The following is a 24,718-nucleotide window of genomic DNA, read 5'->3' on the forward strand; positions in this document are numbered from 1 at the left end:
TGTTATCAGGGAGACAGGTAGGAGAGTACTTGGTGTGTCATCTGGAAGGAAAGTAGATAAGGAGACTTGGTGGTGAGTGAGGAAGTGCAGGAGTATATACAGAGAAAGCGGTTAGCAATGAAGAAGTGGGATACTGAGAGGACTGAAGAGAACAGACAGGAGTTCAGGGAGATGCAGCGAAAGGTAAAGATAGAGGTAGCAAAGGCAATACAAAGGGCGTACGATGACTTTTATGCTCGGTTGGATAGTAAGGATGGTAAGAATGATCTATACAGGTTGGCGAAACAGAGAGATAAAGATGGAAAGGATGTACAACAGGTCCGGATGATTAAGGACAGAGAGGGAAATGTATTGACAGATGCTAGAAGAGTGATGGGAAGATGGAAAGAGTACTTTGAAGAGCTGATGAATGTTGAAAATGAAAGAGAAGCAAGGGTAGAAGAGGGGAATATTGTAGACCACAAAGTAGCACAAATTACTAAAAGTGAAGTGAGGAAGGCATTGAAGATGATGAAGAGTGGAAAAGCAGTTGGTCCTGATGATATACCCGTGGAGGTGTGGAAGTGCCTAGGAGAGGCAGCGGTAGATTTTCTGACTAGATTATTCAACAGGATCTTAGAGAGTGAGAAGATGCCTGAAGAGTGGAGACAAAGTGTGATGGTGCCTATTTTAAGAATAAAGGGGATGTGCAGAATTATGGCAACTATAGAGGGATAAAGTTGATGAGCCATACAATGAAGTTATGGGAAAGAGTAGTGGACACTTGACTGAGAGCAGAAGTCAGCATTTGTGAACAGCAGTATGGCTTCATGCCTAGAAAGAATACTACAGATGCAGTATTTGCGTTGAGAATGCTAATAGAAAAGTACAGAGAAGGCCAGAGGGAGCTGCATTGTGTTTTTGTAGACCTAGAAAAAGCATATGACAGGGTGCCAAGAGAGGAGCTCTGGTATTGTATGAGGAAGTCTGTAGTGGAAGAGAAGTATGTTAGACTGGTGCAGGACATGTATGCTAGCTGTGAGACACTGGTACGGTGTGCTGTAGGGGTAACAGAGAAGTTCAAGGTGGAGGTGGGACTCCATCAGGGATCAGCTCTGAGCCCCTTCTTGTTCGCAATGGTGATGGATAGGCTGACAGATGAGGTTAGACAGGAATCCCCATGGACCATGATGTTTGCGGATGACATTGTGATCTGTAGAGAGAGCAGACAACAGGTATGCTCTGGAAAGGAGAGGAATGAAAGTTAGTCGCAGCAAGACAGAATATATGTGTGTGAATGAGAGGAACTCGGGTGGAATGGTGAGGCTACAGGGAGTGGAGATCAAGAAGCTGGAGGATTTCAGTTATTTAGGGTCAACAGTCCAGAGCAGCGGAGTGTGTGGAAAAGAGTTGAAGAGACGGGTCCAGGCAGGTTGGAATGGGTGGAGAAAAGTGTCAGGGGTACTATGTGATAGAAGACTTTCAGCCAGAATAAAAGGAAAGGTGTACAAGACAGTGGTGGGACCAGCGATGATGTATGGACTAGAAACTGTTAACAATGACCAAAAGACAGCAGGCAGAACTAGAGGTTGCAGAGATGAAGATGTTGAGGTTCTCTTTGGGAGTGACCAGGATGGATAGGATCAGAAATGAGTCTATCAGAGGAACAGCACATGTTTGATGTTTTGGAGAGAAGGTCAGAGAAGCCAGACTGAGATGGTTTGGTCATGTACAGAGGAGAGATAGAGAATATATTGGTAGACGGATGCTGGAATTGGAGCTGCCAGGCAAGAGGTCTCGAGGAAGACCAAAGAGAAGATTTATGGACGTGGTGAGAGAGGATATGAAGGTAGTTGGTGTGAGAGAGGAGGATACAGAGAATAGGGTTAGATGGAGAAAGTTGACTCGCTGTGGCGACACCTGACGGGAAAAGCCGAAAGAAGAAGAACCTGGACTAGTTGGCCGCAGGAACACAATTGCACCAGCAGGGGCCAGTATTGGGCACCTCTTCGAAATTTACCTACTCCTTATCAACGAAGAAGACAAAACCGGAAATGAAGTGAGGAAGTGTCTGATGCTCAAGGTTGGCAAGCCCAGGGGTCGGGAACCCTTAACACCCAAAGAGCCACCCGGACCCGGTTTCCTCGGAAAAGAAAACACTGGGAGCCGCAATTACTTTTTGACGTCTAAAATAAAGGTACCACTGTATATATTGCTTTTCATTACCTTTACACTTTGTATAAACAAGTGTAAAGTGTGTTGCTTCTGAAATTCACAAAGTATTACGGAAAAAAATACATTTTATTTATGTAATGAACTCATTTTGAGCTTTGGGCTTTCAGAGCGTGTAGCGGAGCCTTGACCTGAATTTCAAAAATAAATCGGGAAAAAAATCACAGTGTCAGTAAACAATAGAAAATAAATATTTGCAAAATATCTTCATAAATATTTATTTTACCTGGTTTATGGGACATCTGCTCCTGAACTTCTGCGCACAGCATCTGCAAATCGGGACTTTGACGGCTGGCGGGTATACCGGCTTCCGCGAGTATGACGTTATTTTGAGCGGCGAAAAATAATAAATATAATTTTATGTAATATTTCAATATCACAATAATCTTCCAACTTAGAAATAAAAGTAAAAAAAAAGGAATTAACTCAAATGAAATACACTTCAATTAAATATTTATAATTTATTTTCCCAAGCCACCCGGGGCCGCAGTGTAAAGATGAGAGAGCCGCGGGTTGCCGACCCCTGGGCTAGCCGAATGATTTCCCCTCCCTCATCGAGTCCTTGTTTGTTTGTGTATCTATTGATTTATTCAATTATAAATAAAAAGCTTAATGAAGTGCTAATATTCGTGAACAACGTCGTAGAAATGTCTAAAAAGTTGCTACGAGACGGTTTTTACGGCAATATTTGTTAAATTCTAATTGCAGTTGAAGAAAAGATACTATAGAATGAAGAAATCACTTGTTTTTAACAAGGTAAGGAAATCAAATGGGGAAAATTGTGGAATTAAAATGCATTATTGAAGTTTCATTTATTATCTTTAGATATCCAGATTTCTTGTATATATCTTTGATTAAGGGGCTCTGAACGACAAGCCCTATTTTTTCGCTGTAAACATTTAGAGTTTCAGATTGGAAAACTAGTACTTGCAACTTATTTCTTGAAATAAAATATTTAGTCAATTTGACTTTAATAACCTAACATAGGAGAAATGTTAAATTAAAACACCCCCTGAAAATGGAAAGTAGTCATTTGTTATGAGAAATTTGCAATTTATTGACATTAGATTCCCAAGCAGGTATCCCTGTTGGGAATCTGTCTTCTGCATACTGTCACATGGCGCGGGGGCAGACTCGGGCAGGGAACCACACCTCAGAGCAGGAATCTGGATTGAAGCGCTTTATTGAGTAGAACGGCAGGTAGGGTGTCGCTGGTAAGCCCCTGGCCCCGAGACAGAGTTGCACAGGGCTGGGTCTCACCAAGACGGCCCCCAGGCAGGGTGAAGGTAGGACGGGCCCCCCAGGCAGGGTGAAGGCAAGGCAGAGTCTCAGACAAGGTAGGGGTCCAGTTGTGACACGGTTCCGCAGTGGTCTGGGACATCCACAATCCCCCAGGCAGAGTGTGCCGCTGCCCTTTATAGGGCTCTTGATTAGCGGCAGCTGCTGCAGCTGGCGCCGATTGCGAATTAATCCCAGCTGTGTCTCCTCTCGGATGCCGAGACGAGATCTTGACAGTACCCAATCAAAAAAAGACCCTGAAAAGCCAAAAATTGTAAAAAAAAAAAAAAAAAAAAAAAAAAAAAAAGAAATATCTTTCGGATGGATACAGCACACTGGAAATTGCAAGATACTGGGTTGTGATCAACCATCAAACAGACGCTAGTTCCAAAAAAGTCAAAGGGGTGGAAAGAAATGTGCTGTTCTGTCTCTGCAGGCATCCAGGATGGCAAGGAGGCTGGCTCTGAAGGCTGTGCTCATTGACCTGAGCGGAACGCTGCATGTGGAAGACGCGGCTGTTCCTGGAGCACAGGACGCCCTCAACAGGTAGGACAAAGTGAGGTGGAGGAAAGAATTTCAGCTGGAAGGGATGGCAAAACTCACAAACTGTATCTTGACAAACTTTGTTTGGTTACTGCCAGGTTGCGTCAGGCGTCCGTCGCTGTCAAGTTTGTGACCAACACGACAAAGGAGAGTAAGAGGAACCTACTAGAACGACTCCAGAGTCTCAACTTTGACCTCCAGGTAACAAAGACCAAACATTTAAATGAAAACTGTATTGTGTGCATCCAAATGAGACAGAGCATTGAGTACTTTAATTGGCTTTATTTGCAGAAAAAAACAAGAGTTTATAAACATTAAATGATGGACAGGATGACAAATGAGGTTTAGACGGGAATCTCCATGTTTGCAGATGACATTGTAATCTGTAGTGACACCAGGATGCAGGTGGAGGAAAAACTTGAGAGGTTTGCACACCCTAGAAAATAAGGAGTCACAAAACTGACCTATAGCACCTTGAGTGATATCTATTTTCTCATGCTTTGTTTTGATTCAGACATTTGAGAAAATCCTCAGCAATATCCTAGAAATCTTAACTTAAAAAATAACAACACATTTGCTTTTCTCTTCATGGTATTATTTGTGGGATAAAATATATATATTCATTCCTTAACTCTGACCACTTTTAAGTCAAATTAGTTTGAAGTCAAACAGTGGTTATAAAAAACATTCTCAAATATTTTTTATCTTTCTTGAATTTAGAGGAAATATGTTGGTTATGTCAATATTCTACTTCCATTGTTGCTTTTTTATGAATGTATTTTTAAAAAAGCATTAAAAAAAGAAGTTTGATTTACTCATGAAAGTTCTATCAGAGTTAGCATGATTCTCACATCAGAGAGACAGCTGCTGGTATCCTTTGAGAAATTATACAGGACTTTCACCCTGCAGGAGAAAGAGATATTCACATCGCTGAGCGCAGCTCGTAGGCTGCTCGAGGAGAAGAGCCACCGTCCGCTACTGCTAGTGGAGAACAGCACACTGGAGGACTTCAATGGTACCGGTGACCAGCTTTTTTAGTTATTATTAAGATATTTCTAGATCTAAGACTTTTAAAAAGGAAGCGCCAAAACATATGCATTAAGAAAAGAAAAACGTCTTTCTTCTTCATCTCCTGATACGGAGACTCAAGTTTCTTATGTGTTTTAAATGTTTTAACCCACCGTTCAACATATAGGTCCTTCTCCAAAAATTAGCATATTGTGATGAAGTTCATTATTTTCCATAATGTAATGATAAAAATTAAACTTTCATATATTTTAGATTCATTGCACACCAACTGAAATATTTCAGGTCTTTTATTGTTTTAATACTGATGATTTTGGCATACAGCTCATGAAAACCCAAAATTCCTATCTCAAAAAATTAGCATATCATGAAAAGTTACTCTAAACGAGCTATTAACCTAATCATCTGAATCAACGAATTAAAAACCTGCAAAATATTCCTGAGGCTTTTAAAAATTCCCAGCCTGGTTTATCACTCAACACGCAAACATGGGTAAGACTGCCGGCCTGACTGCTGTCCAGAAGGCCATCATTGACACCCTCAAGCAAGAGGGTAAGACACAGAAAGAAATCTCTGATCGAATAGTCTGTTCCCAGGGTGCTGTATCAAGGCGCCTCAGTGGATTGTCTGTGGGAAGGGAGAAAACGCCGCACAACCAGAAGGGGTGACTAGACCCTGTAGAATATTGTGGAGAAGGACCAATTCCAGACCCTTGGGGGAGCTGTGGAAGCAGTGGACTAAAACATCCAGAGCCACCATGCACAGGCGTGTGCAGAAAATGGGCTACAGGTGCCACATTCCCAAGGTCAAGCAACTTGAAGCCCCTGTCTGGGCTACAGAGAAGCAGCACTGGACTGTTGCTCAGTGGTCCAAAGTACTTTTTTGGATGAAAGCAAATTTTGCATGTCATTCGGAAACCAAGGTGCCAGAGTCTGGAGGAAGATTGGTGAGAAGGAAATGCCAAAATGCCTGTAGTCAAGTGCCAAGTACCCATAGTCAGTGATGCTCTGGGGTGCCGTGTCAGCTGCTGGTGTTGGTCCACTGTGTTTTATCAAGGGCAGGGTCAATGCAGCTAGTTATCAGGAGATTCTGGAGCACTTCATGCTCCCGTCTGCTGAAAAGCTTTATGGAGATGAAGATTTCATTTTCAGCATGACCTGGCACCCGCTCACAGTGCCAAAACCAATGGTAAATGGTTTACTGACCATGGTATAACTGCTCAACTGGCCTGCCATCTCTCCTGCCCTGAGCCCCATCGAGAATCTGTGGGATATTGTGAAGAGGAAGTTGAGAGACACCAGACCCAACACTGTGGATGAGCTTAAGGCCGCTATCGAAGCATTCTGGGCCTCCATAACAGCTCAGCAGTGCCACCGGCTGATTGCCTCCATGCCACGCCGCATTTAAGCAGTCATTTCTGCAAAAGGATTCCCAACCAAGTGAGTGCATAACTGGACATAATTATTTGAAGGTTGACTTTTTTGTATTAAAGACACTTTTTTTTTAATTTGGTCGGATGACATGTGCAATTTTTTTAGATGGGGATTTTCGGTTATCTTAACTTTTTTGCCAAAATCATCAATATTAAAACAATACAAGGCTTGAACTACTTCAGTTGCATGTAATGAATCTAAAATATATGAAGGTTTAATTTTTATCATTACATTATGGAAAATAATTAACTTTATCATGCTTTATATGCTAATTTTTTTAGAAGGAACTGTATGTATTCAATTGAATACTTCCTTAACTGTGTGTGTGTGCAGACTCAGGGTTGCACAAGCCAGTGTCTCTCTGAGCTGGTCCCAAGCCTGGATAATTGCAGAGGGTTGCGTCTGAAAGGGCATCTGACTTAAAACTTGTGCCAAAACCAAATATGCAAATCAAATCAAATCTAAGAATCTTGTACCAGATCGGTGGAGACCCGACGGTGTCGAGAATCTACAGGGTAGACAAAGTGGTGGAAGCTGAACCAATGGAAACTGGGCTACTGTAGGTCAAAGAAGGAGAGGAGGACTGCATGTTAAAAAACAGAGAGAGAAGAAGAAAGGCAAGAGTCTGGGACTGAGAGTAGGGACTTTGAATATTGGGACTATGACAGGAAAAGGTAGAGAGCTGGTTTACATGATGCAGAGAAGAAAGGTGGACATACGGTTGACCAGAAGACCAGGTGGGAAGGTAGTAAGGCAAGAAGATTAGGAGCAGGTTAAAATTTGTACTATCATGTTACCGACAGGAAGAGAAATGGAGTAGGAGTTATCTTGAAGGAGGAGTTCTTTTTTAGGAATGTTCTGGAGGCTAAAAGAATGTCATATAGACATATGAGTCTGAAAGGAGAAATCGAAAGTGTGACGCTCAATGTTGTTATTGGCTGTGCCCTGCAAGTAGGATGAGTTAGAAAAGGAGAAGCTCTTGAATTAGTTAGATCAGGGGTCCCCATACTTTTTCCTACAAGGGCCAAATAACTTTTCCCTTCTCTGACGGGGGCCGGGCCAGTTTGTAACAAAAAGTGTGACGATCGCAGAGGTGTCTAAACGTAAACATTTATTGTTTTCCAGAAAGCCACACATGACCAAAAATTAACCCTTTCTGAGATCTTGACAGGAAAAAAAATCCGACAATATATAATATTATTAATGAAATAAATAACACTATTTATGAACTAAATGATAACCAAATAACCATTTTCAAGTTTTTCACAGAAAAAAAGACCAAGGAACATTAACTCTCTTGTAGACACAACTGTTTGCAGCGCTCTCATATCAAGTTCACAGTGAAAACCAGAAAGCAAGCAGGCTATGAAACTGAGCTGATACCAACGCAACACATTTCCTCACCAGTATGGTTGTAGAACGGATCTTATCACAGTAGATGTCATTATGATTACATTTGTTTGTACTCAGAATGGCCTGTTCAAGTCAGAAAAGTAAGCTTACCAATATACGTTCATCCCGATTAGACTGCGAGACGCGCCCACCATACTAGGAGCTCTGTCAGTCGTGATGCTAACAAGCTTTGACCAGTCCAGGTTCAACTCTTCCATGGTTTTTGCATACTTTGCCAAAAACATTCTCCCCCGTTTTAGTCCCTTTGAGACTTTGGAGGGCTGCCAGATTCTCGCACATTTCAAAGTTTGCGCTAACTCTACGAATAAAAATAAGCTGCGCTGTGTCCTGCACAGCCGTAATCTCATCCGGTGCTGATGAAACAAAATCAAATACTTTCGTCTTCTGCTGTAGGTGGGCATATACATTACCCTCAATTTCTTCAATGCGTCTTGTGATTGTAGTCGCTGACAGACTCACAACATTAAAAAGACATCTTTCTTCTCGGGGCACACCTCCTCAGCTACAGCATTCAAACATTTCTTGACATATTCTCCAGCAGTGAAAGATGTACCTCTGCTTGCTATCAGTTGCGCAACCCAAAAGCTCACTCGAATAGAGGACTGGTTAGTCCACTTTTTGGCTTTGAGTTTGTCTGCTCACATTTGGCCATGGAAGCTATCAAACTTGTCTTTGTGACGGGATTCATAGTGTCAGCGCAGATTGTATTCTATGAACACAGCCACCGTCTCTTGACAGATTTGAACAAAAAAATAATCGTTTGTCTACTGCCGGTTAAATACCCTGCATTCTGAACACCTTTCCCTCTAAGCCGCGCGTTTGCGCAGTCGCGCACTGCTCCGGAATTGTCCGCGCACAACAAATTTATGCTGCGCACAAAATAAAATCCAAGCTGAACTGTAAATCAAATAAATGTGTTCAGCCTTGATGTGTGCGGAGAATGCTGGAGCAGTGTGCGATTGCGCCGCGCGGCTTAGAGAGAACAGTAATTTAATACATTTTTCTCATACCTAATCTTTTCGCCATTATTCCTTTTTATTTCATGGGGGTGTGGCCAGGATTTTTTTTTTTTTTTTTGAGGGAGGGGTTTCAGATAAGGGACAGCCTGCAGAAGGGTGAAATAGAATGTCACGTTCTATGCATGTGCAAATCACGATTACGTGGCCAGAATGAAAGAAAAAAAATTACATCTCTGGTATTGTCCAGGGGCCTGGCAAAATGTGGAGGCGGGCCAGGCCAAATGGGCCGCAGTTTGGGGAACACTGATTTCGAGACATGCAACCACTCACTCATTCACTCAAACTTAGTCTGGGCAATGTAAGGTCTTCAATGATGAACCTCTTATTATATGTTTTTGGACAACTAAAACATGGACCTTCTTGCTGTGGCGCGGAAGCGCAAATCACTGCTACACCATGTGTTGCCCAATTGTTTATTTGAAAAATAATTTTTTTAAAATTTAGAAAACCCTTGCTTTTGTGAATCTGTAGTGGTGTGTCATGATGTCACATCCCCCATCATTCCAAGGCTCAAACCCTAAATCTCCCTCTTGACTTTAAGGCCTCGATATGTCTGATCCCAATGCCGTCGTCATCGGCCTCGCCCCCGATCACTTCAACTATTGCACGATGAACAAGGCATTTAGGTAACAATACCATTTCTCTCGCTCATTCCACAATAAGAAGTAGATTTTACCAGATTCGTTGATTTTTTTTATGCCCAGGATGATTCTGGAAGGCTCTCCACTCATTGCCATCCACAAAGCTCGCTACTACAAAAGGAAGGACGGTCTGGCCCTTGGCCCCGGGCCCTTCGTGATGGGACTGGAGTACGCCACCGACCGCAAAGCCACCGTGGTGGGAAAGCCTGAGAAGGCCTTCTTCATGCAGGTCTGACGTTGATGTTTTTTTCCACAGGTTTCTCGAGTAAGATCCAGAAGTCTACATCTTGCATACATGGTTTATTCACCTCACTTACTTTCCTGTCTCCTTTGCAACAGGCTCTTGCCGATTTAGGGTGCAGCCCCTGTGAAGCTGTCATGATTGGAGATGTATGTGCAAGGCGCTTTACCAATGTTTACTGTTTCACTCAGACTGAGCAGCTTATTGCTAAACCTGCAAAGAGTATTATGTTATTGTATTTAATAGTAGGGAGATTAATGTTTTGTTTTTTTTTACCACAGGATGCGAGGGATGATGTAGGTGGTGCTCAAAATGCAGGAATGTTGGGAATTCTGGTTCGAACTGGTACTCTCTCTCTCTCTCTCTCATATACATATTTATGTATTTATATATTTTTGTTTATTTATATATATAAATATATATTTCAGGTAAATACAGAAAAGGAGATGAAGATAAAATCAGCCCTCCTCCCCACCTCACATGTGACAGCTTCCCGGACGCTGTTGAACACATTCTTAGGAATATCCTATGAGGGAATGTGAGGATCCACTCCTGCTAATATCTCTCAAAGGAAAATGCTACTTAAACCAGCTTCTTCTTAAGATTCTTAATAAAAAAAATAAACACACAACAAAGCGAATCCCCGGGAATCTGTTTGAGTGTTAAACTACTTTTTTTTTATTTTTTTTATAAGGTTCAGTAGATGAATATGATTATTGCATAATGTACAGTTTTATGTGTGAATAAAAAAAAAACTGAAAATAAAACTATGTGGCTTTTAATACTCAAAACAACAGAGATTGTGGAACAAATTTCCAAGTAAATTTTAAGAGGCAAAATTGGATTGTGAGATATGCCCAGGGACATAATAAAAAATATTGAAACAAAACATGTTCTAAGAACGCTTACTTATAAGTGATCCAATCAGACGGATTTGTACTCCTTCTCCCAGGCGGCGTAGCGGTTCATGAGGTTGTGTACGGATGGTTTGGTGTGTGCTATCACTTCCAGGAAGTCCAGTGTGGTCACAGTCTCCAGCTGGATGGCAGGGACGTCGAGATTTCCGACTGGTGAGGCGGAAAAGGGGATCATAGTGAGGCCTTAAGAGGAACGTGTCTGTATTTCTGTAATTTTCTGTTTAACTAAATCTGTAAATAATCTTTTGGCACAAAATTCTACATCAGAGGTGAGCAAACTACTGCCCATGGGGGTTCATATAGACTTCATCCCTTCTCCTGCATTTACATTTGTAAAATTCATTGCACTGTTTCCCTGCTATGGTTAATCAGTGCCACCAGAGGACACACAACAACTAAAGCCCCTCTTTCTCTACCTGATCTCACATGAATGTTGCCCTCCAACATTTAGTGTGCTAACTATGCTAGCAACTTGTCTTCTGAAGAAAGAGCTGCTACTGCTAAGAGGATACAGCTAACTGTTAAATCTTTATATTCGGCAATCTCCTGTTCAAGACATAAGCACATTGTTTACTAAACAATCAACAAATGGCAAATAGGTTGTTTCCCCTACGCCAGCGACGCTGGGGAGTACGCTAAACCTGCTGGACTACCTACATGGGGGATTCAACAAATACTAACGATGTGAGACCCCAACAGGTGTTGTGACCCTCCTCAGTTGAAGAAGCTCTGCAGGAATCACAACTGATCTATATCCAGTCTGAAACACAAAGGGCCCTGCAGCCAATACATCTGCCCTCCCCTGCTCTACATGTTGTGGTAGGAATATGAAAATATTTTATTGGTTGCTGTGAAATTAAATAATCTCATTCATTTTAGCATGGCATCCAAAGCTAATACTTCACACTCCTATGTGTGCTTCTGGATGTGACATATTTTTATCTTGATGGTGGGGGAGGTTGGTCTGATTTTGTCCTACCCTTCTGCTGAGACTCCAGGGCATTAAAGATTTTGCGGACGGGCCTCATGGCAGCCTCCTTACACACCAGCCTGATATCGGAGCCAGAGTAACCCCCCGTCTCCTGAAAATGGGAGTAAACACAGTGGATGAATAGATTCACACCCTGTTCGGTACATCACAACAGTGAAAGGTAGTATATTTCTCCAGGAAAGTTTAAAAAAAATAAAATAAAATAAAAATTGGATACCATCCATCCATCCATCCATCCATCCATCTATCTTCTCCCGCTTATCCTAAGTTAGGTTGCGGAGGCAGCAGCCGGAGCAGTGAGGCCCAGACCTCCCTCTCCCCTGCCACATAGTCCAGCTCCTCTGGGGGGACTGGAGGCCTTCCCAGGCCAGCCTGGAGACATAGTCTCTCCAGCGTGTCCTGGGTCTTCCCCGCGGTCTTCTCCCAGATGGACATACCTGAAATACCTCCCCCGGGTGGCGTCCAGGAGGCATCCTGACCAGATGACCAAGCCCCCTCATATGACTCCTCTCTATGCGGAGGAAACTAATTTGGCCACTTGTAGCCGCAATCTCGTTCTTTCGGTCACTACCCACAGCTCGTACATAGGTGAGGGTGGGAACGTAAATCAACAGGTAAATTGAGAGCTTCGCCTTTTGGATCAGCTCCCTCTTGACCACAACAGACCGGTACAGAGCCTGCATCACTGCAGACGCCGCACCGATCCGCCTGTCGATACTTCTTTTTAAAATATTAGCCACGGAATGGAAAAGAAATAAAACTGAATTTTAACTGAGATGCAAAAACTAGGTAAACTGTTGGAGTCTCATGTCTATCAAAGAGTATTTTATAAAAGGCTGTAAAATGTAGAAATCAATGCCCAGAGAAGGAACGCACTTTTGCCAGGGTGTCATAGTCCAGCTCAGTTTGCAGCTCCACCCCTCCTCCCGTGGAGCTGAGAGGAGGCAGCCAGTGGGATATCATGGCTCGGCGGGCGGGGGAGGAGGGAAGGCCGACCAGAATCCTCTTCTCTAACCTCCTCAGCATGGCACTGTCCAGCTCCCTAAGACCCAGGGCAGGAGCAGGTTCAGGCGAGGAGGAACAAATTTTGTGTGATAATGTTTGGGTGCTAGTGATAATTCATCTGCGAAATAGTTGCCATGGCTCTTGGAACTTCATGTCTCATACTTCTTATCTTTCTTTCGTCTTTCTTTTTCTTTGGGCTTTTCTCTTCAGGGGTCACCACAGAGTCAACCTGCTCCATCCTAACCTTTATCTTTGTATCTCCCTCGCTTACACCAACTAACTTAGTATCCTCTCTCACTACATCCATAATGGTCGGGTTAATTTCCTGAAATATCAAAAATATCTCGTACTTTTGATATTTCAGAAAATTTACCATCCTGTACCATATGAACCCATGAACACAAACATGGACATTGAGTGTGATTATGAAATTCAAAAAGCAAACTGATTGTGTGCATGTGTGTGTTTTACCCACCAGGGCAGATTGGACGCCGCCAATACAAACACCAGGTCATCAGATCTCGCCAGTCCGTCCATTTGAACCAGCAGCTCAGTCTTCATCCGGCGGCTGCCCTCATGTTCTCCACTGAATACACATTAGGCCAGATTACACAAAGGAGTTTACATTGGATTAATGTATTCAAAGTACTTTCCAGTCACTTAAGTACATGGTACCTACAGACATCCAGTTGAAAACATGCAAGGGTTCTAACAGGTTCTACCTGTTGAGTGATTTTTTTTTTGTAAATGATACAATTCAGGTTAAACACTTAAAGATCTTGTCACACATGCTCAGTAGGTTTAACATAGGTTTGTGATGAATAGCTTGAATTCTATTGAATACTCCAAAAAATTCTGAATCTAACTAACTGGAAGTTGCAGGCAAACCTGAGTCCTTGAACGAGGACACTGCTTTTATAGTTCCCTTCACCATATACTTCTTTCTACTTGGCTCTGGCTTTTGTCCTCATTTGTAGACTTAGTGTGCCTGCTAGCAAAAGCAGATGAGAGCATTAACTGACATTGAAAAAAAATCAACAGGAGCTCAGGTCTATCCCAGTCTTAACCTTCCATCTGACCTTATCCTCTGCATCCTCTTCTCTCACACCAAAATAACTTTATGTCTTCCTTCACACCATTCATAAAGGTCCTCTTTGGTCTTCCTCTAGGCCTCCCGCCTGGCATTTCCAGCCTAATCATCCATCTACAAATGTATATTCTACCATTCTTCTGTACATGTCCACACCATCTCTGTCTGACTTTATCTCCAGAACATATCATGAACTCCTTGTCACTCCCAAAGAAAAACTCAACAGCTTCATCTCTGCTGACTGTTTTTTCCTCAGTGCCACTGTCTATAAACAAGATAACGTAGCTGATATCATCACTGTTTTCTACACCTTCCCTTTCTTTCTGGCTGAGCCTTTCCTCACACCTGAAATCCACCCATTCCTACCTGTTTAAATGTGTCTCTTCATCTCTTCTCCGCACTCCATTGTTCTGAACTGTGGACCCGAGGTACCGTATTTTCGGCACTATAAGACGCACGTAAAAGCCTTTAATCTTCTCAAAACCCGACAGTGCGCCTTATAACCCGGTGCGCCTTATATATGGATCAATACTAAGCCGCAAGAGGTGGTCTCGCAACTACGGGTAGCAGCCGCCGACTCTACTTTCTCCCGTAGAAGTAGCGCGCGGTGCATGCTGGGATATATGACTGCGCGAAGCGTGCATTTTCATTTCCATTTGTGTGTGTGTATAAAGACCCCAAAATGCCTCCTTTCAAGAGACAAGCTTACGACGCAGAGTTTAAACTCAAGGCTATCAGTCACGCAGTAGAACACTGGAATAGAGTACTAGCCAGAGAATTCAACATTAACGAATCAATGGTGCGGAAGTGGAGGAAGCAAAAGGATGACCTGTGCCAAGTAAAGAAGACCAAACAGAGTTTCCGAGGGAACAAAGTGAGATGGCTACAGTTACAGGACAAACTTGAACAGTGGGTTGTTGAACAGAGAGCAGCAAGCAGAAGTGTCACCACTGTCACTATTCGAATGAAGGCAACAGTGCTAGCAGGCGAACTTAACATCAATGAATTTAGAGGCAGTCCTTCTTGGTGCTTTTGTTTTATGAAATGCTTTGAACTGTGACAAATTGCGTTGGAAATACATTGTTTTCAACAAGGGCAGCGCAAATACTGGTAAGTGCTACCGCTACGTACGGTACCGTATTGTGAATGCACTAACTTGTTTTAGGAGTGAACGGAGTTGTCAGAACGTTGGCTTGTATTCTCTTAATAAAGTTTGACTGACTTATCTGACTGTTTTGTTGACATTCCTTTTAGCGCAGCTCCATTTAGTGGATGCAAAACGCAACCCCAGCCGATACTGTAGCTTCTATTCCATGTGCCTTATAATCCGGTGTGCCTTATATATGAGAAAAGTTTCAAAATAGGCCATTCATTGAAGGTGCGCCTTATAATCCGGTGTGCCTAATAGTGCAGAAAATAAGGTACGTAAAATCCTCCAACTTTTTTATTTCCACTCCCTGCAGACTCACAATTCCACCTGGGTTCCTCTCTCACACACCAATTCTGTCTAGCTGCAGCTAGCCTTCATTCCTCTCCTTCCCAGAGAATACCTCTACCTCTAGAGATTTTCCCTCCAACATCTCCCTGCTCTCACAATGTCATCTGCAAACATCATGGTCCATGGAGATTCCTGTCTAACATCACCTGTCAAGCTGACTGTCACCAGACCAAACAAAGAAAATGCCAGGCTATACTGCACATGCCATCTCTTTGTTTTCAGAAGCTTAAAATAGCATTTCCCAAGGACAGTGTATTTTAATCCAAAATTTCTACATGGCTCTTCATAGAAAAGAGCTGATATGACTTTCACTCAGAGGATTAGGAGCTTCAGACTATCAGCTCACCCCAGGCTGTTTCCTCTCTGGCTCATCACCGACTCCAGTTCATCCAGGAAGATGGTGGATGGAGCGTGGTACCTGGCCAGCTCGAACAGGACCTGCCCGTACACATGCCGCATCAGACATTAAGTTATCATTTATTGATTATTTACTGGTATAATAAATGAAAGTAAAATGAATTACTTTACCCACAAATGTCAGTATAATAAGGTACACTTCATAACTTCGTTCAGTCTGTTTTTTTCTTACCCTGTGGCAGTTCTTTTAAACTTTTTTTTTTCACAGCAGATATGAGGGCATACGTGATGGCTGAGAATTAAAAAAAGGCACAGATAATAGGTGTCAAAGGTATAACGTACCCTGACCAGTTTCTCAGAGTCTCCTCTCCATTTGCTCACTATGCTGGAGGCCGAGATGTTGAAAAACGTTGTTTTACACTCAGTTGCCATGGCCTTAGCCAGTAGCGTCTTTCCTGTCCCTGTGCACGAAACCCGAGTAGTCAACAAGCTTCGTGGGAAAAATTTCAGGACTGCCAAAAAAAGAAGAAAAAAAAACACCTGACCAAAGTTTCCAGCAAAGGCAGTTTTACCTGGTGGTCCATAGAGCAAAAGGCCTTTCCATGGAGACAGAATCCCTGTAAACAGCTGAGGATACTGTGTAGACAAAAAAGGAAAAAAGATGAGTAAAAGGAAAAGACAAAGAATTAAAATGAGTGATATCGAAAACAAGCGTTCAGTGTGACATTTCAAACAAACCTTGAAGCCTGATGGTTGGCTGCTCACTACTACCACCTACCATGATCTGATGAGCAGTCTTCGCTCAGTCAAATCCAAAAAGTGATTTATTATCAATGTAGAGGATAGATGTCACTTCATAAGAGCAGCCTGAACAACAGACTCACTGAAGCCCAATATCTAAGGGAGCTGTAGTGGAAGTGCTTCCTGCCCAGTGCCACTGTACATCTGTAACTGCACTGAGGTGGCTCCAACATCCCCTGCACTGGATGACAGTAATGTGCAATTACAATTACTGTCATGCATACGCATCATAACAGCTTCTTCTTCTTCTTAACTTCTGTATTTGCATTCTCAACTCAAATACTGCATCTGTAGCACTTTCTAGCCATAAAGCCATACTACTCCTCACCACTGCCTTTCCACTCTTCATCCCTTCCTCTTTCCATCTTCCCATCACTCTTCTAGCATCTGTCAATACATTTCCCTCTCTATCCTTAATCTCCTGGCCTGGTTGTACATCCCTTCCATTTTTATCTCTCTGTTTCGCCAACCTGTATAGATCATTTTCTCCCTCCTTACTGTCCAACCGGGCATACAAGTCATCTTACGCCCTTTGTTTTGCCTTTGCTACCTCTATCTTTACCTTACCATGTATTTCCCTGTACCCCTGTCAGTTCTCTTCAGTCTTCTCAGTGTCCCACTTCTTTTTTGCTAACCGCTTTCTCTGTATATACTCCTGCACTTCCCACCACCAAGTCTCCTTATCTACTTTCTTTCCGGATGACACACCAAGTACTCTCCTACCTGTCTCCCTGATAACACTAGCTGTAGTTGTCCAATCATCTGGAAGCCAGGCCTGACCACCCGGACCCTTTCTCAACTCCTCCCTGAAAACCATGCAACACTCCTCCCTTTTCAGCTTCCACCACTTTGTCCTCTGCTCTGCCTTTGTCCTCTTGATCTTCCTTGTCACCAGAGTCATCCTACAAACCACCATCCTATGCTGTTGTGCTACACTCTCACCTACAACTACTTTGCAGTCACTGATCTCTTTCAGGTTACCTCGTATATACAAGATGTAGTCTACCTGCGTGCTCCTACCTCCGCTCTTATAAGTTACCCTATGTTCCTTTTTTTTCCAAGTAATAGGTGTTCACTACAGCCATTTCCATCCTTTTTGCAAAATCTACCACCATCTGTCTCTCTGCATTCCTATCCTGGATACCAAATCTGCCCATCACTTCTTCAACCCTCTCTATTGCCTTCACCAACATGTCCATTGAAGTCTGCACCAATTACCCCTCTCTCATTTCTGGGAATATTCTGCATCACTTCATCTAACTCATTCCAGAACTTCTCCTTCTCTTCAGATTCACATCCCACCTGCGGGGCATAGCCACTAACAACATTGAGCATCACACCATCAATTTCCAATTTCAGACTCATAAGTCTATCTGACATTCATCAAACCTCTAGGACGTTCCTAACAAACTCCTCCTTCAAGATAACTCCTACTCCATTTCTCTTCTTGTCAGCACCATAATAGTACAACTTAAAGCCTGCTCCTAAGCTTCCAGCCTTACTACCTTTCCACCTGATCTCCTGGACACAGAGTATATCCACCTTCCTTCTCTGCATCATGTCGACCAAATCTCTACCTTTTCCTGTCATAGTCCCAATATTCAAAGTCCCTACTCTCAGTCCCAGGGGCTTTCCTTTCCTTCTCTCTCTCTGCTTCCGAACACGTGCTCCTCATCTTCTTCTTGATCTTGTTCTTCGACCCACAGTAGCCCAATTTCCATTAGTACCCTGTATGTCATCAGTACTAATGGCTGTCGTTGTTAACCCGGTCAACGACCGATCCGGTATGGTATAGTTATGGTTGACTTGGAGAGACACGGGCCGGTGCCGCCCTTAGGCTGCATTATATATATACCTACATACATACACACACACACACACACATATATATATATATATATATTTATATATATATATATATATATATATATATATATATATATATACACACATATAGTTCATTCTTATGCTGGTACAACTCCAACTTCTTTAGGTTATGATACTTCATATATTATCTGAATGTACTTGGCTGCTATGATAATAATAATTTATCCTTTACTAATCCCCATGGGGAAATTCGTTCTCTGCAATTAACCCAACATGGATGAACCATGAACAGTAGGCTGCCGCTGCGCCTGGGGTGCAGTTATGGATTCAGTGTCTTGCTCAGCAACACTTCGACACACTAGGAGGAGCCAGGAATCGAACTAGGAATGTTCAGTTCCAAAGACAATTGCTCTACCTCCTACGCTGCACCGCCCCCAAACTTATGAGTAAGTGAGTTAGTGAGTTAGCGAGAGAGTCATTATCTATTGTATCTACTTGTGTACTCATGTGCACCAACCTTTTATTTGTGTCTATCTTGCATTTGCATCTTGCTATTGAATATTAAATGACTAAAAATGGCTGCTACTGAAACATGGGCATACTCTAACCTTTATGGGGTAGACAACGGCCTCTTTAACGAGTCGCTTTGCATCCTCCAAACCAATGATGTCCTCCCAGCGCACATTAGGGCTGTGCAGATAAATGTCCTTGAGAGGGGAAAAACAAAAAACACACATATACAGAGAGAGATGAGTCTTCACAGTGGATGATCAGCAGGTGAGCCTTAACAATGCAAAAATGTGTTTTGCCACCCCCTGGGGGGAGGTACTTTATGGTATGGCAAATCTCAGGTGAAATTTAGAACAGAGGGAGCCTCCTGAATGTATGGCAAAATAACTTAGAGAAATAAAGCCTGTCCTGTAGCCAAATCAGATTAATCAGTGAATAAACTGACCGAGAATCTTTACAGACACAAGTTAATTAGTCACACATATTTTTGTAACCACATTGTATTTGTGCTGCTGTCTGTGCGTTGTGTGTTTGTGTTGTTTGCCTCGCACCATGCTGATGATTTTTGCCAGTTCTTGCATCTCCTCACTCAATCCAGAAAATCCACTGAGGGGCTTCAGCAGCCGTTCCTGACACACATCCCATGCACTCATTATGACAGGTAGTAAAATGCAATTAATATAGAGTCCAACAGAATTGAGGCCACACTGAAAAATGTTTTGACTTAATACTAGGAGGTTGAAGTCATAGTAATGACTGTTTAATGAACTTCTCTCACTGAAAGTCTTGACCTATCTCTGAGGCTCGGCTTAAATTTACCATGCAGTCGGAGTGATTCAGCCCCCTGCTATCAGCCATCTGGAGCTAAAACAGACCGTAAAAGATTTTTCAGCAAACATAGAGGCTGATGACAGCATAACGGGGCTTTGATAGGTATATGAGATGATGTAAAACCTGAAACAACCATAACTAATTATCAGGACAATTAATGACATATGAGATGTAAGCAAATTTAAAGTCTGGCCAAAAAAATACCTTTTTGTTGGTGGATGTCTCCCCAACTGGTCTGTTTCTGAGGGACAAAACATTAAGGCCAAATTCGAAAGAGTCCTGAGGAGCTGAGGGGCTTTCCTCCTTGGAAATGGCAGACATTGAGCAAAGAAATGAACATTCCAACAACAGGACAACCAACTTTAGTACTTTGCACATCTTTCTTGCACTTAATTTTTTATTTTTTTTGTTGTAAAGTGGTGAGATGTTTTTTACATGAAGCAGTTGTCTGTTTTTGTCTGTCTATGGCCAAAATAGACAACAAAGCATAAGCATGCCTCTAAATAATACAAATAACACTGTATTCTTTTTAACCCGAATTAATGAATTTGCACCGTTTAGTATTAAATACTGTACATTTGCGTGTGCGACAACCGCAGTTCTTTTGGCTCCGGAGTTCATCCTCTGATGAGGGCTGATTTTGGGGAGAGTCTTCACAGCTGAACACGGGCTCCTGGGAAATAACGGGACACACACGAGAATGTTTCTTCACTCCCTAGCATATCGTTGTTTTAGTTCCCTAAAACCCCACCCAACCCACCCTACCTCCCTAAAACTTATCATTTAAGTGTAACCTAAAAGTTAAAAAGAAAACAACCCAAAAAGTACGGCAGTCAAACAACAGGTAGGGAAAGAAAATTAGCCATGAACCACAAAAACTCAGTGACATCACAAAAATTTGTTTGAAAATGAGCCAGAAATTAACAGAATATGGGCAATCAGGAAATTAACAGGAAAACATATTGTTCTTAATAGTAGTTGATTTTCATGTACTTTATAAGTGTTTTTTTTAACTTTTCTCTTTTAGTTGAGGAACAATTGGATTTTTACATTTTTATTTTTTGCAAAACCAAATCCGTAAAAACTCCTGTGTTTGGGGGCAGTTTATTTATCACATAGTATCATATAATAACTCGATGATAGTCACAACATTAATGAAAGGAAAGAACGATGCCCACCTCTTAACTCCGGCACTTTTTGCACATCTCCCTTCACCTTGAAACGGAAAAGACAAAACACAGCATAGAGCACTGGCTTAAATCAAGGTTTGTATGAACAGGTGCAGAAAACAAAGTATCTGACAGCTTTAGAAGCTCACACCTGGCTCTGGTGTCCTCTTGGTGAGCTTAGGGTACTTCTGAAACTTTACAAAGTGATAGCTCTCAAACTCCATCAGAATCATCTCTAGATCGATGTTGTCACAGACGTCGAATTTCTTCACGCCTCCGTTAGTCTCCTGCTCCAAGGCCACTGCTGCTGCCATGTAACTGTAGAACACAGACACACACAACAGATTTGAAACAGGCACTCTGGCACACACTGGAAAGAGTTGTATGATCTCATAACCGAGGTCAACTGTTGGTCATCTGTGCAGAGACCTGAGGGACTCAACATAACTTACTTTTAATGTATTTAAATCTTATTAGCTAAGAGCATCAATCCTGATGCAGACTGACCAAATTACCACCGCTATATTCATTTTACTGTAACTCAGGTACACCTATAATAGTTATGCATGTATACAAATATGAGCTGCCACCTTATCGTGGTGGAGGGGTTTGTTCATCTCAGTGATCCTAGGAGCTATGTTGTTGTTGGGGGCTTTATGCCCCTGGAAGGATCACCCAAGGCAAATACGCCCCAGGTGAGGGATGAGACAAAAATACGGCACAGAAGGCCACCCATGATGAGTAAAGACTTTGGACCCAGTTTCCCTTGCCTGGACGCAGGTCACCGGGTGTCCGGAGCCAGGCTCGGGAGTGGGGCTCAATGGTGAGTGCCTGGTGGCCAGGCCGGCACCCATGGGGCTTAGCTGGGCATTGTCCGAAGGGACAACATGGCTCCCTCTTCCCCTGGGCACACCACCCATAGCAAGGGCCAAGGGGAATCAGATGCAGCGTGAGCCGAGCAGTGGCAGGGGCAGGGAACCTTGGTGGTTTGACCCTCGGCTGCAGAAGCTGGCTCTTAGTACATGGAATATCACCTCTTTGGTGGGGAAGGAGCCAGAATTGGTGTATGTGGCTGAGAGATTCTGACTAGATATAGTTGAACTCACATCGACATGCAGCATGGGGTCTGGAACTAGGCCTCTCGAGAGGGGCTGGACTCTATTTTACTGTGGAGCCCCCCAACTCAGCACCTGTAGTTGGGGTTCAACCCGGTGGACAAGAGGGTAACATCCCTCCGCCTTCAGGTGGGGGGACAGGGTCTGACTGTTATTTACTGCTATGCACCCAACAGCAGTTCAGTTTACCCACCCTTCTTGGGGTTGCTAGAGGGGCAGCTAGAGAGCGCATCTACTAGGGACTTCCTCGTTCTACTGGGAGACTTCAACTCTCACATGGGTAATGACAGTGTGACCCAAAAGGGTGTGATTGGGAGGAACAGTCCCCCAGACCTGAACCTGGGTGGTATTTTGATACAGGATTTCTGTGCTTGTTACGGATTGTTTATAAAAAAACACCACATTCAGGCATAAAGGTCTACATATGTGCATTTGGCACCAAAGCACCTGAGGCCGCAGTTCTTTGATCAACCTTGTGGTCCTGTTGCCAGACTTGCGGCTGCATGTCCTGGACACTCAGGTGAAGAGAGGGGCGGAGGATGCCAGTCAAACCTGGCGGACCCAAATGTAACATGAGTGGCTGCTGGGAAGAGTCCCTTGTCAGAAGGAGTTTTAACCCTCATCTCTGGCAGAACTACAACCACGTCCCAAGGGAGGACTGCAGGGAGGCTGAGGCTGCAGAATGGAACTGCGGCTGTAAGGCACTCGGCGCCTGTCGGGCCAGCTACCCCCAAACCCGCTGGTGGAGGTCAGCAGTGACAACTAACTGTTGGTAGTGACTGAAAGAACGAGATCGTGGATACAAGCGGCCGAAATTAGCTTTTTCTGTAGGGTGACCGGACTCTCCCTTAAAGATAGGGCGAGAAGCTCAGAGCTCAGAGTATAGCCACTGCTCCTCCACATAGAGAGATTTCTACAATATTTTGCAGTATACAGTATGCATGAGAACAGTCTGCTTCGTACTGACCCCTGGCCCAGTAGATGGTGGTATATTAGGATGAGTAGGTTCTTCCTCCTCGTTTCTGTCCTCAGCTCGTCCTGTTTAACGACATATCATCAGCATTTATTGTGTTTTGATAGTCTGGAAAAAACAAATCGGTAAAGCGATTGGAGGCATTAATGGTTTTCTTTGTTTTGTTTTAAAAAGGAAAACACATCTGCAGTGGATTTCGATTGTATTCGTTCATCCTTGGCCAGTGGGAGGGGACAAGCGACGTAAATGACAATCACATGACCTGTATCTAAGCAACAAGCAGACGCCGATATCCACGCACATCTTAGCACAATTAGCTGAAGTGCACATATATTAATTTAACTTATTTGTTGGCGAATGCATATTGTTTCTGAAAAAATGGTTCATACTTCTGTCTGTGTGTGTGTGTGTGTAGATCATAAAAGTCAGTCGTTATGGCGTCGGGTCGTTTTTCGGTAATGCTGCACTTGACTACGACAAGCTAAAAAAAAACTCACCGCCTCCCGAGCTTGATGCGCGACTTTCATGGACTGATAAGAAAGTTCCATCATGACTGAAGCGGTAATGAGAGAGTTAAAAGCACCGAATGTGTTGTCATGCTAAGTTATACTTGTCTACTCCTCCTTACGAAACCAGAGAGCCTCACGCTTTTTTATATTGTTAATTTGTGACGCATCACCAGTTGTTCCCCGACCCGCGGCAGGAAGTCCAAGCTCGGGACGTTAGGGACCGTTTCATAGGTGCTTTGGAGTGACGTCACAGTGACGTAAAGGAGTCACGTACCACGCCACCCGCAACGATAATTTAAATTGTCTCTTTTCTTTTGGGCTTTTCTCCACAGCGAACCAACCTTCTCCATCCAACCATATTCTCTGTATCCTCCTCTCTCACACCAACTAACTTCATATACTCTCTCACTCCATAAATCTTCTCTTTGGTCTTCCTCTAGAACTCCTGCCTGGCAGCTCCGATTACAGCATCCGACTGCAAATTTATTCACTATCCCTCCTCTGTACATGACCTAATCATCTCAGTCTGGCTTCTCTGACCTTCTCTCCAAAACATCTAATATGTGCTGTCCCTTTGATGGACTCATTCCTGATCCTATCCATCATCGTCACTCCCAAAGAGAACCTCAACATCTTCATCTCTTAGATTTCTAGCTCTGCCTCCTGTCTTTTCATCATTGGAACAGTTGCTTGGCCATACAGCATCGCTGGTCTCACCACTGTCTTGTACACCTTTCCTTTCATTCTGACTGATAGTCTTCTATCACATAGTGCCCCTGACACTTTTGTCCACCCATTCCAACCTGCTCAAACGCGTCTCTTCACCTCTTTTCCACACTCTCCGTTGCTCTGGACTGTTGACCCCAGGTACCTGAAATCCCCTAACTTCTTGATCTCCACTACCTGTAGCCTCACCGTTCCACCCGGGTTCCCCTTATTCACTCACATATACTCTGCCTTGCTGCAACTAACCTTCATTCCTCTCCCTTCCAGCGCATACCTCCACCTCTCAAGAATTTTCCTCTACCTGTTTCCTGCTCTCACTACAGATCACGACGTCATCTGCAAACATCATGGTCCATGTCTATTCCTGTATAACCTCATCTATCAGCCTGTCCATCATCATTGCAAACAAGAAGGGGCTCAGAGCTGATCCCTGATGGAGTCCCACCTCCACCTTAAACTTTTCTGTTACCCTACAGCACACTGCACCACCGTCTCACAGCTAGCATACATGTCCTACAACCGTCTAACATACTTCTCTGCCACTCCAGATTTCCTCATAAAATGCCAGAGTTCGTCTCTTGGCACCCTGTCATA

General features: G+C 43.2%; 2 protein-coding genes and 1 long non-coding RNA gene across 4 annotated transcripts; 1 reads left to right on the forward strand and 2 right to left on the reverse strand.

Annotated features, from left to right (window-relative positions):
* The first annotated feature begins 2,022 nt into the window (after positions 1 to 2,022).
* Positions 2,023 to 10,436, forward strand: hdhd2 (haloacid dehalogenase-like hydrolase domain containing 2). 2 transcript variants are annotated; one of them, XM_086139254.1, is made up of 9 exons: positions 2,023 to 2,176; positions 3,926 to 4,035; positions 4,131 to 4,233; positions 4,942 to 5,053; positions 9,465 to 9,549; positions 9,628 to 9,793; positions 9,904 to 9,954; positions 10,087 to 10,150; positions 10,234 to 10,436. In XM_086139254.1, exons 1-9 carry the CDS (start codon positions 2,054 to 2,056, stop codon positions 10,335 to 10,337), a joined length of 918 nt encoding a protein of 305 aa, XP_085995380.1. In that variant the 5' UTR covers positions 2,023 to 2,053; the 3' UTR covers positions 10,338 to 10,436. The 2 variants fall into 2 exon arrangements, with proteins under 2 accessions (XP_085995380.1, XP_085995381.1); XM_086139255.1 differs by having other exon boundaries at positions 4,942 to 5,047.
* Positions 4,295 to 8,707, reverse strand: LOC147215575 (uncharacterized). Its single transcript, XR_015104178.1, has 2 exons — positions 7,995 to 8,707; positions 4,295 to 6,321 (listed from the first exon to the last, which is right to left on the reverse strand). It is a non-coding gene; the product is annotated as an uncharacterized LOC147215575 (long non-coding RNA).
* Positions 10,437 to 10,472: 36 nt separating the features above from the next.
* On the reverse strand, positions 10,473 to 23,102 carry katnal2 (katanin p60 subunit A-like 2). Its single transcript, XM_086139252.1, has 15 exons — positions 22,884 to 23,102; positions 20,953 to 21,119; positions 20,811 to 20,847; positions 20,209 to 20,305; positions 19,837 to 19,935; positions 19,621 to 19,665; positions 19,353 to 19,430; positions 18,900 to 18,998; positions 16,236 to 16,299; positions 16,006 to 16,124; positions 15,653 to 15,744; positions 13,194 to 13,304; positions 12,590 to 12,755; positions 11,702 to 11,804; positions 10,473 to 10,872 (listed from the first exon to the last, which is right to left on the reverse strand). The coding sequence occupies exons 2-15, from the start codon at positions 21,113 to 21,115 to the stop codon at positions 10,730 to 10,732; spliced, it is 1,416 nt and encodes a 471-aa protein (XP_085995378.1). The 5' UTR covers positions 21,116 to 21,119; positions 22,884 to 23,102; the 3' UTR covers positions 10,473 to 10,729.
* Positions 23,103 to 24,718: the final 1,616 nt, after the last annotated feature.

The sequence above is a fragment of the Fistularia commersonii genome, chromosome 31, assembly GCF_037954325.1.
Source record: "Fistularia commersonii isolate RoL2024-O1a breed Wild chromosome 31, RoL_Fcom_v1.0, whole genome shotgun sequence".
In the NCBI taxonomy this organism is placed as follows: Eukaryota; Metazoa; Chordata; class Actinopteri; order Syngnathiformes; family Fistulariidae; genus Fistularia; species Fistularia commersonii.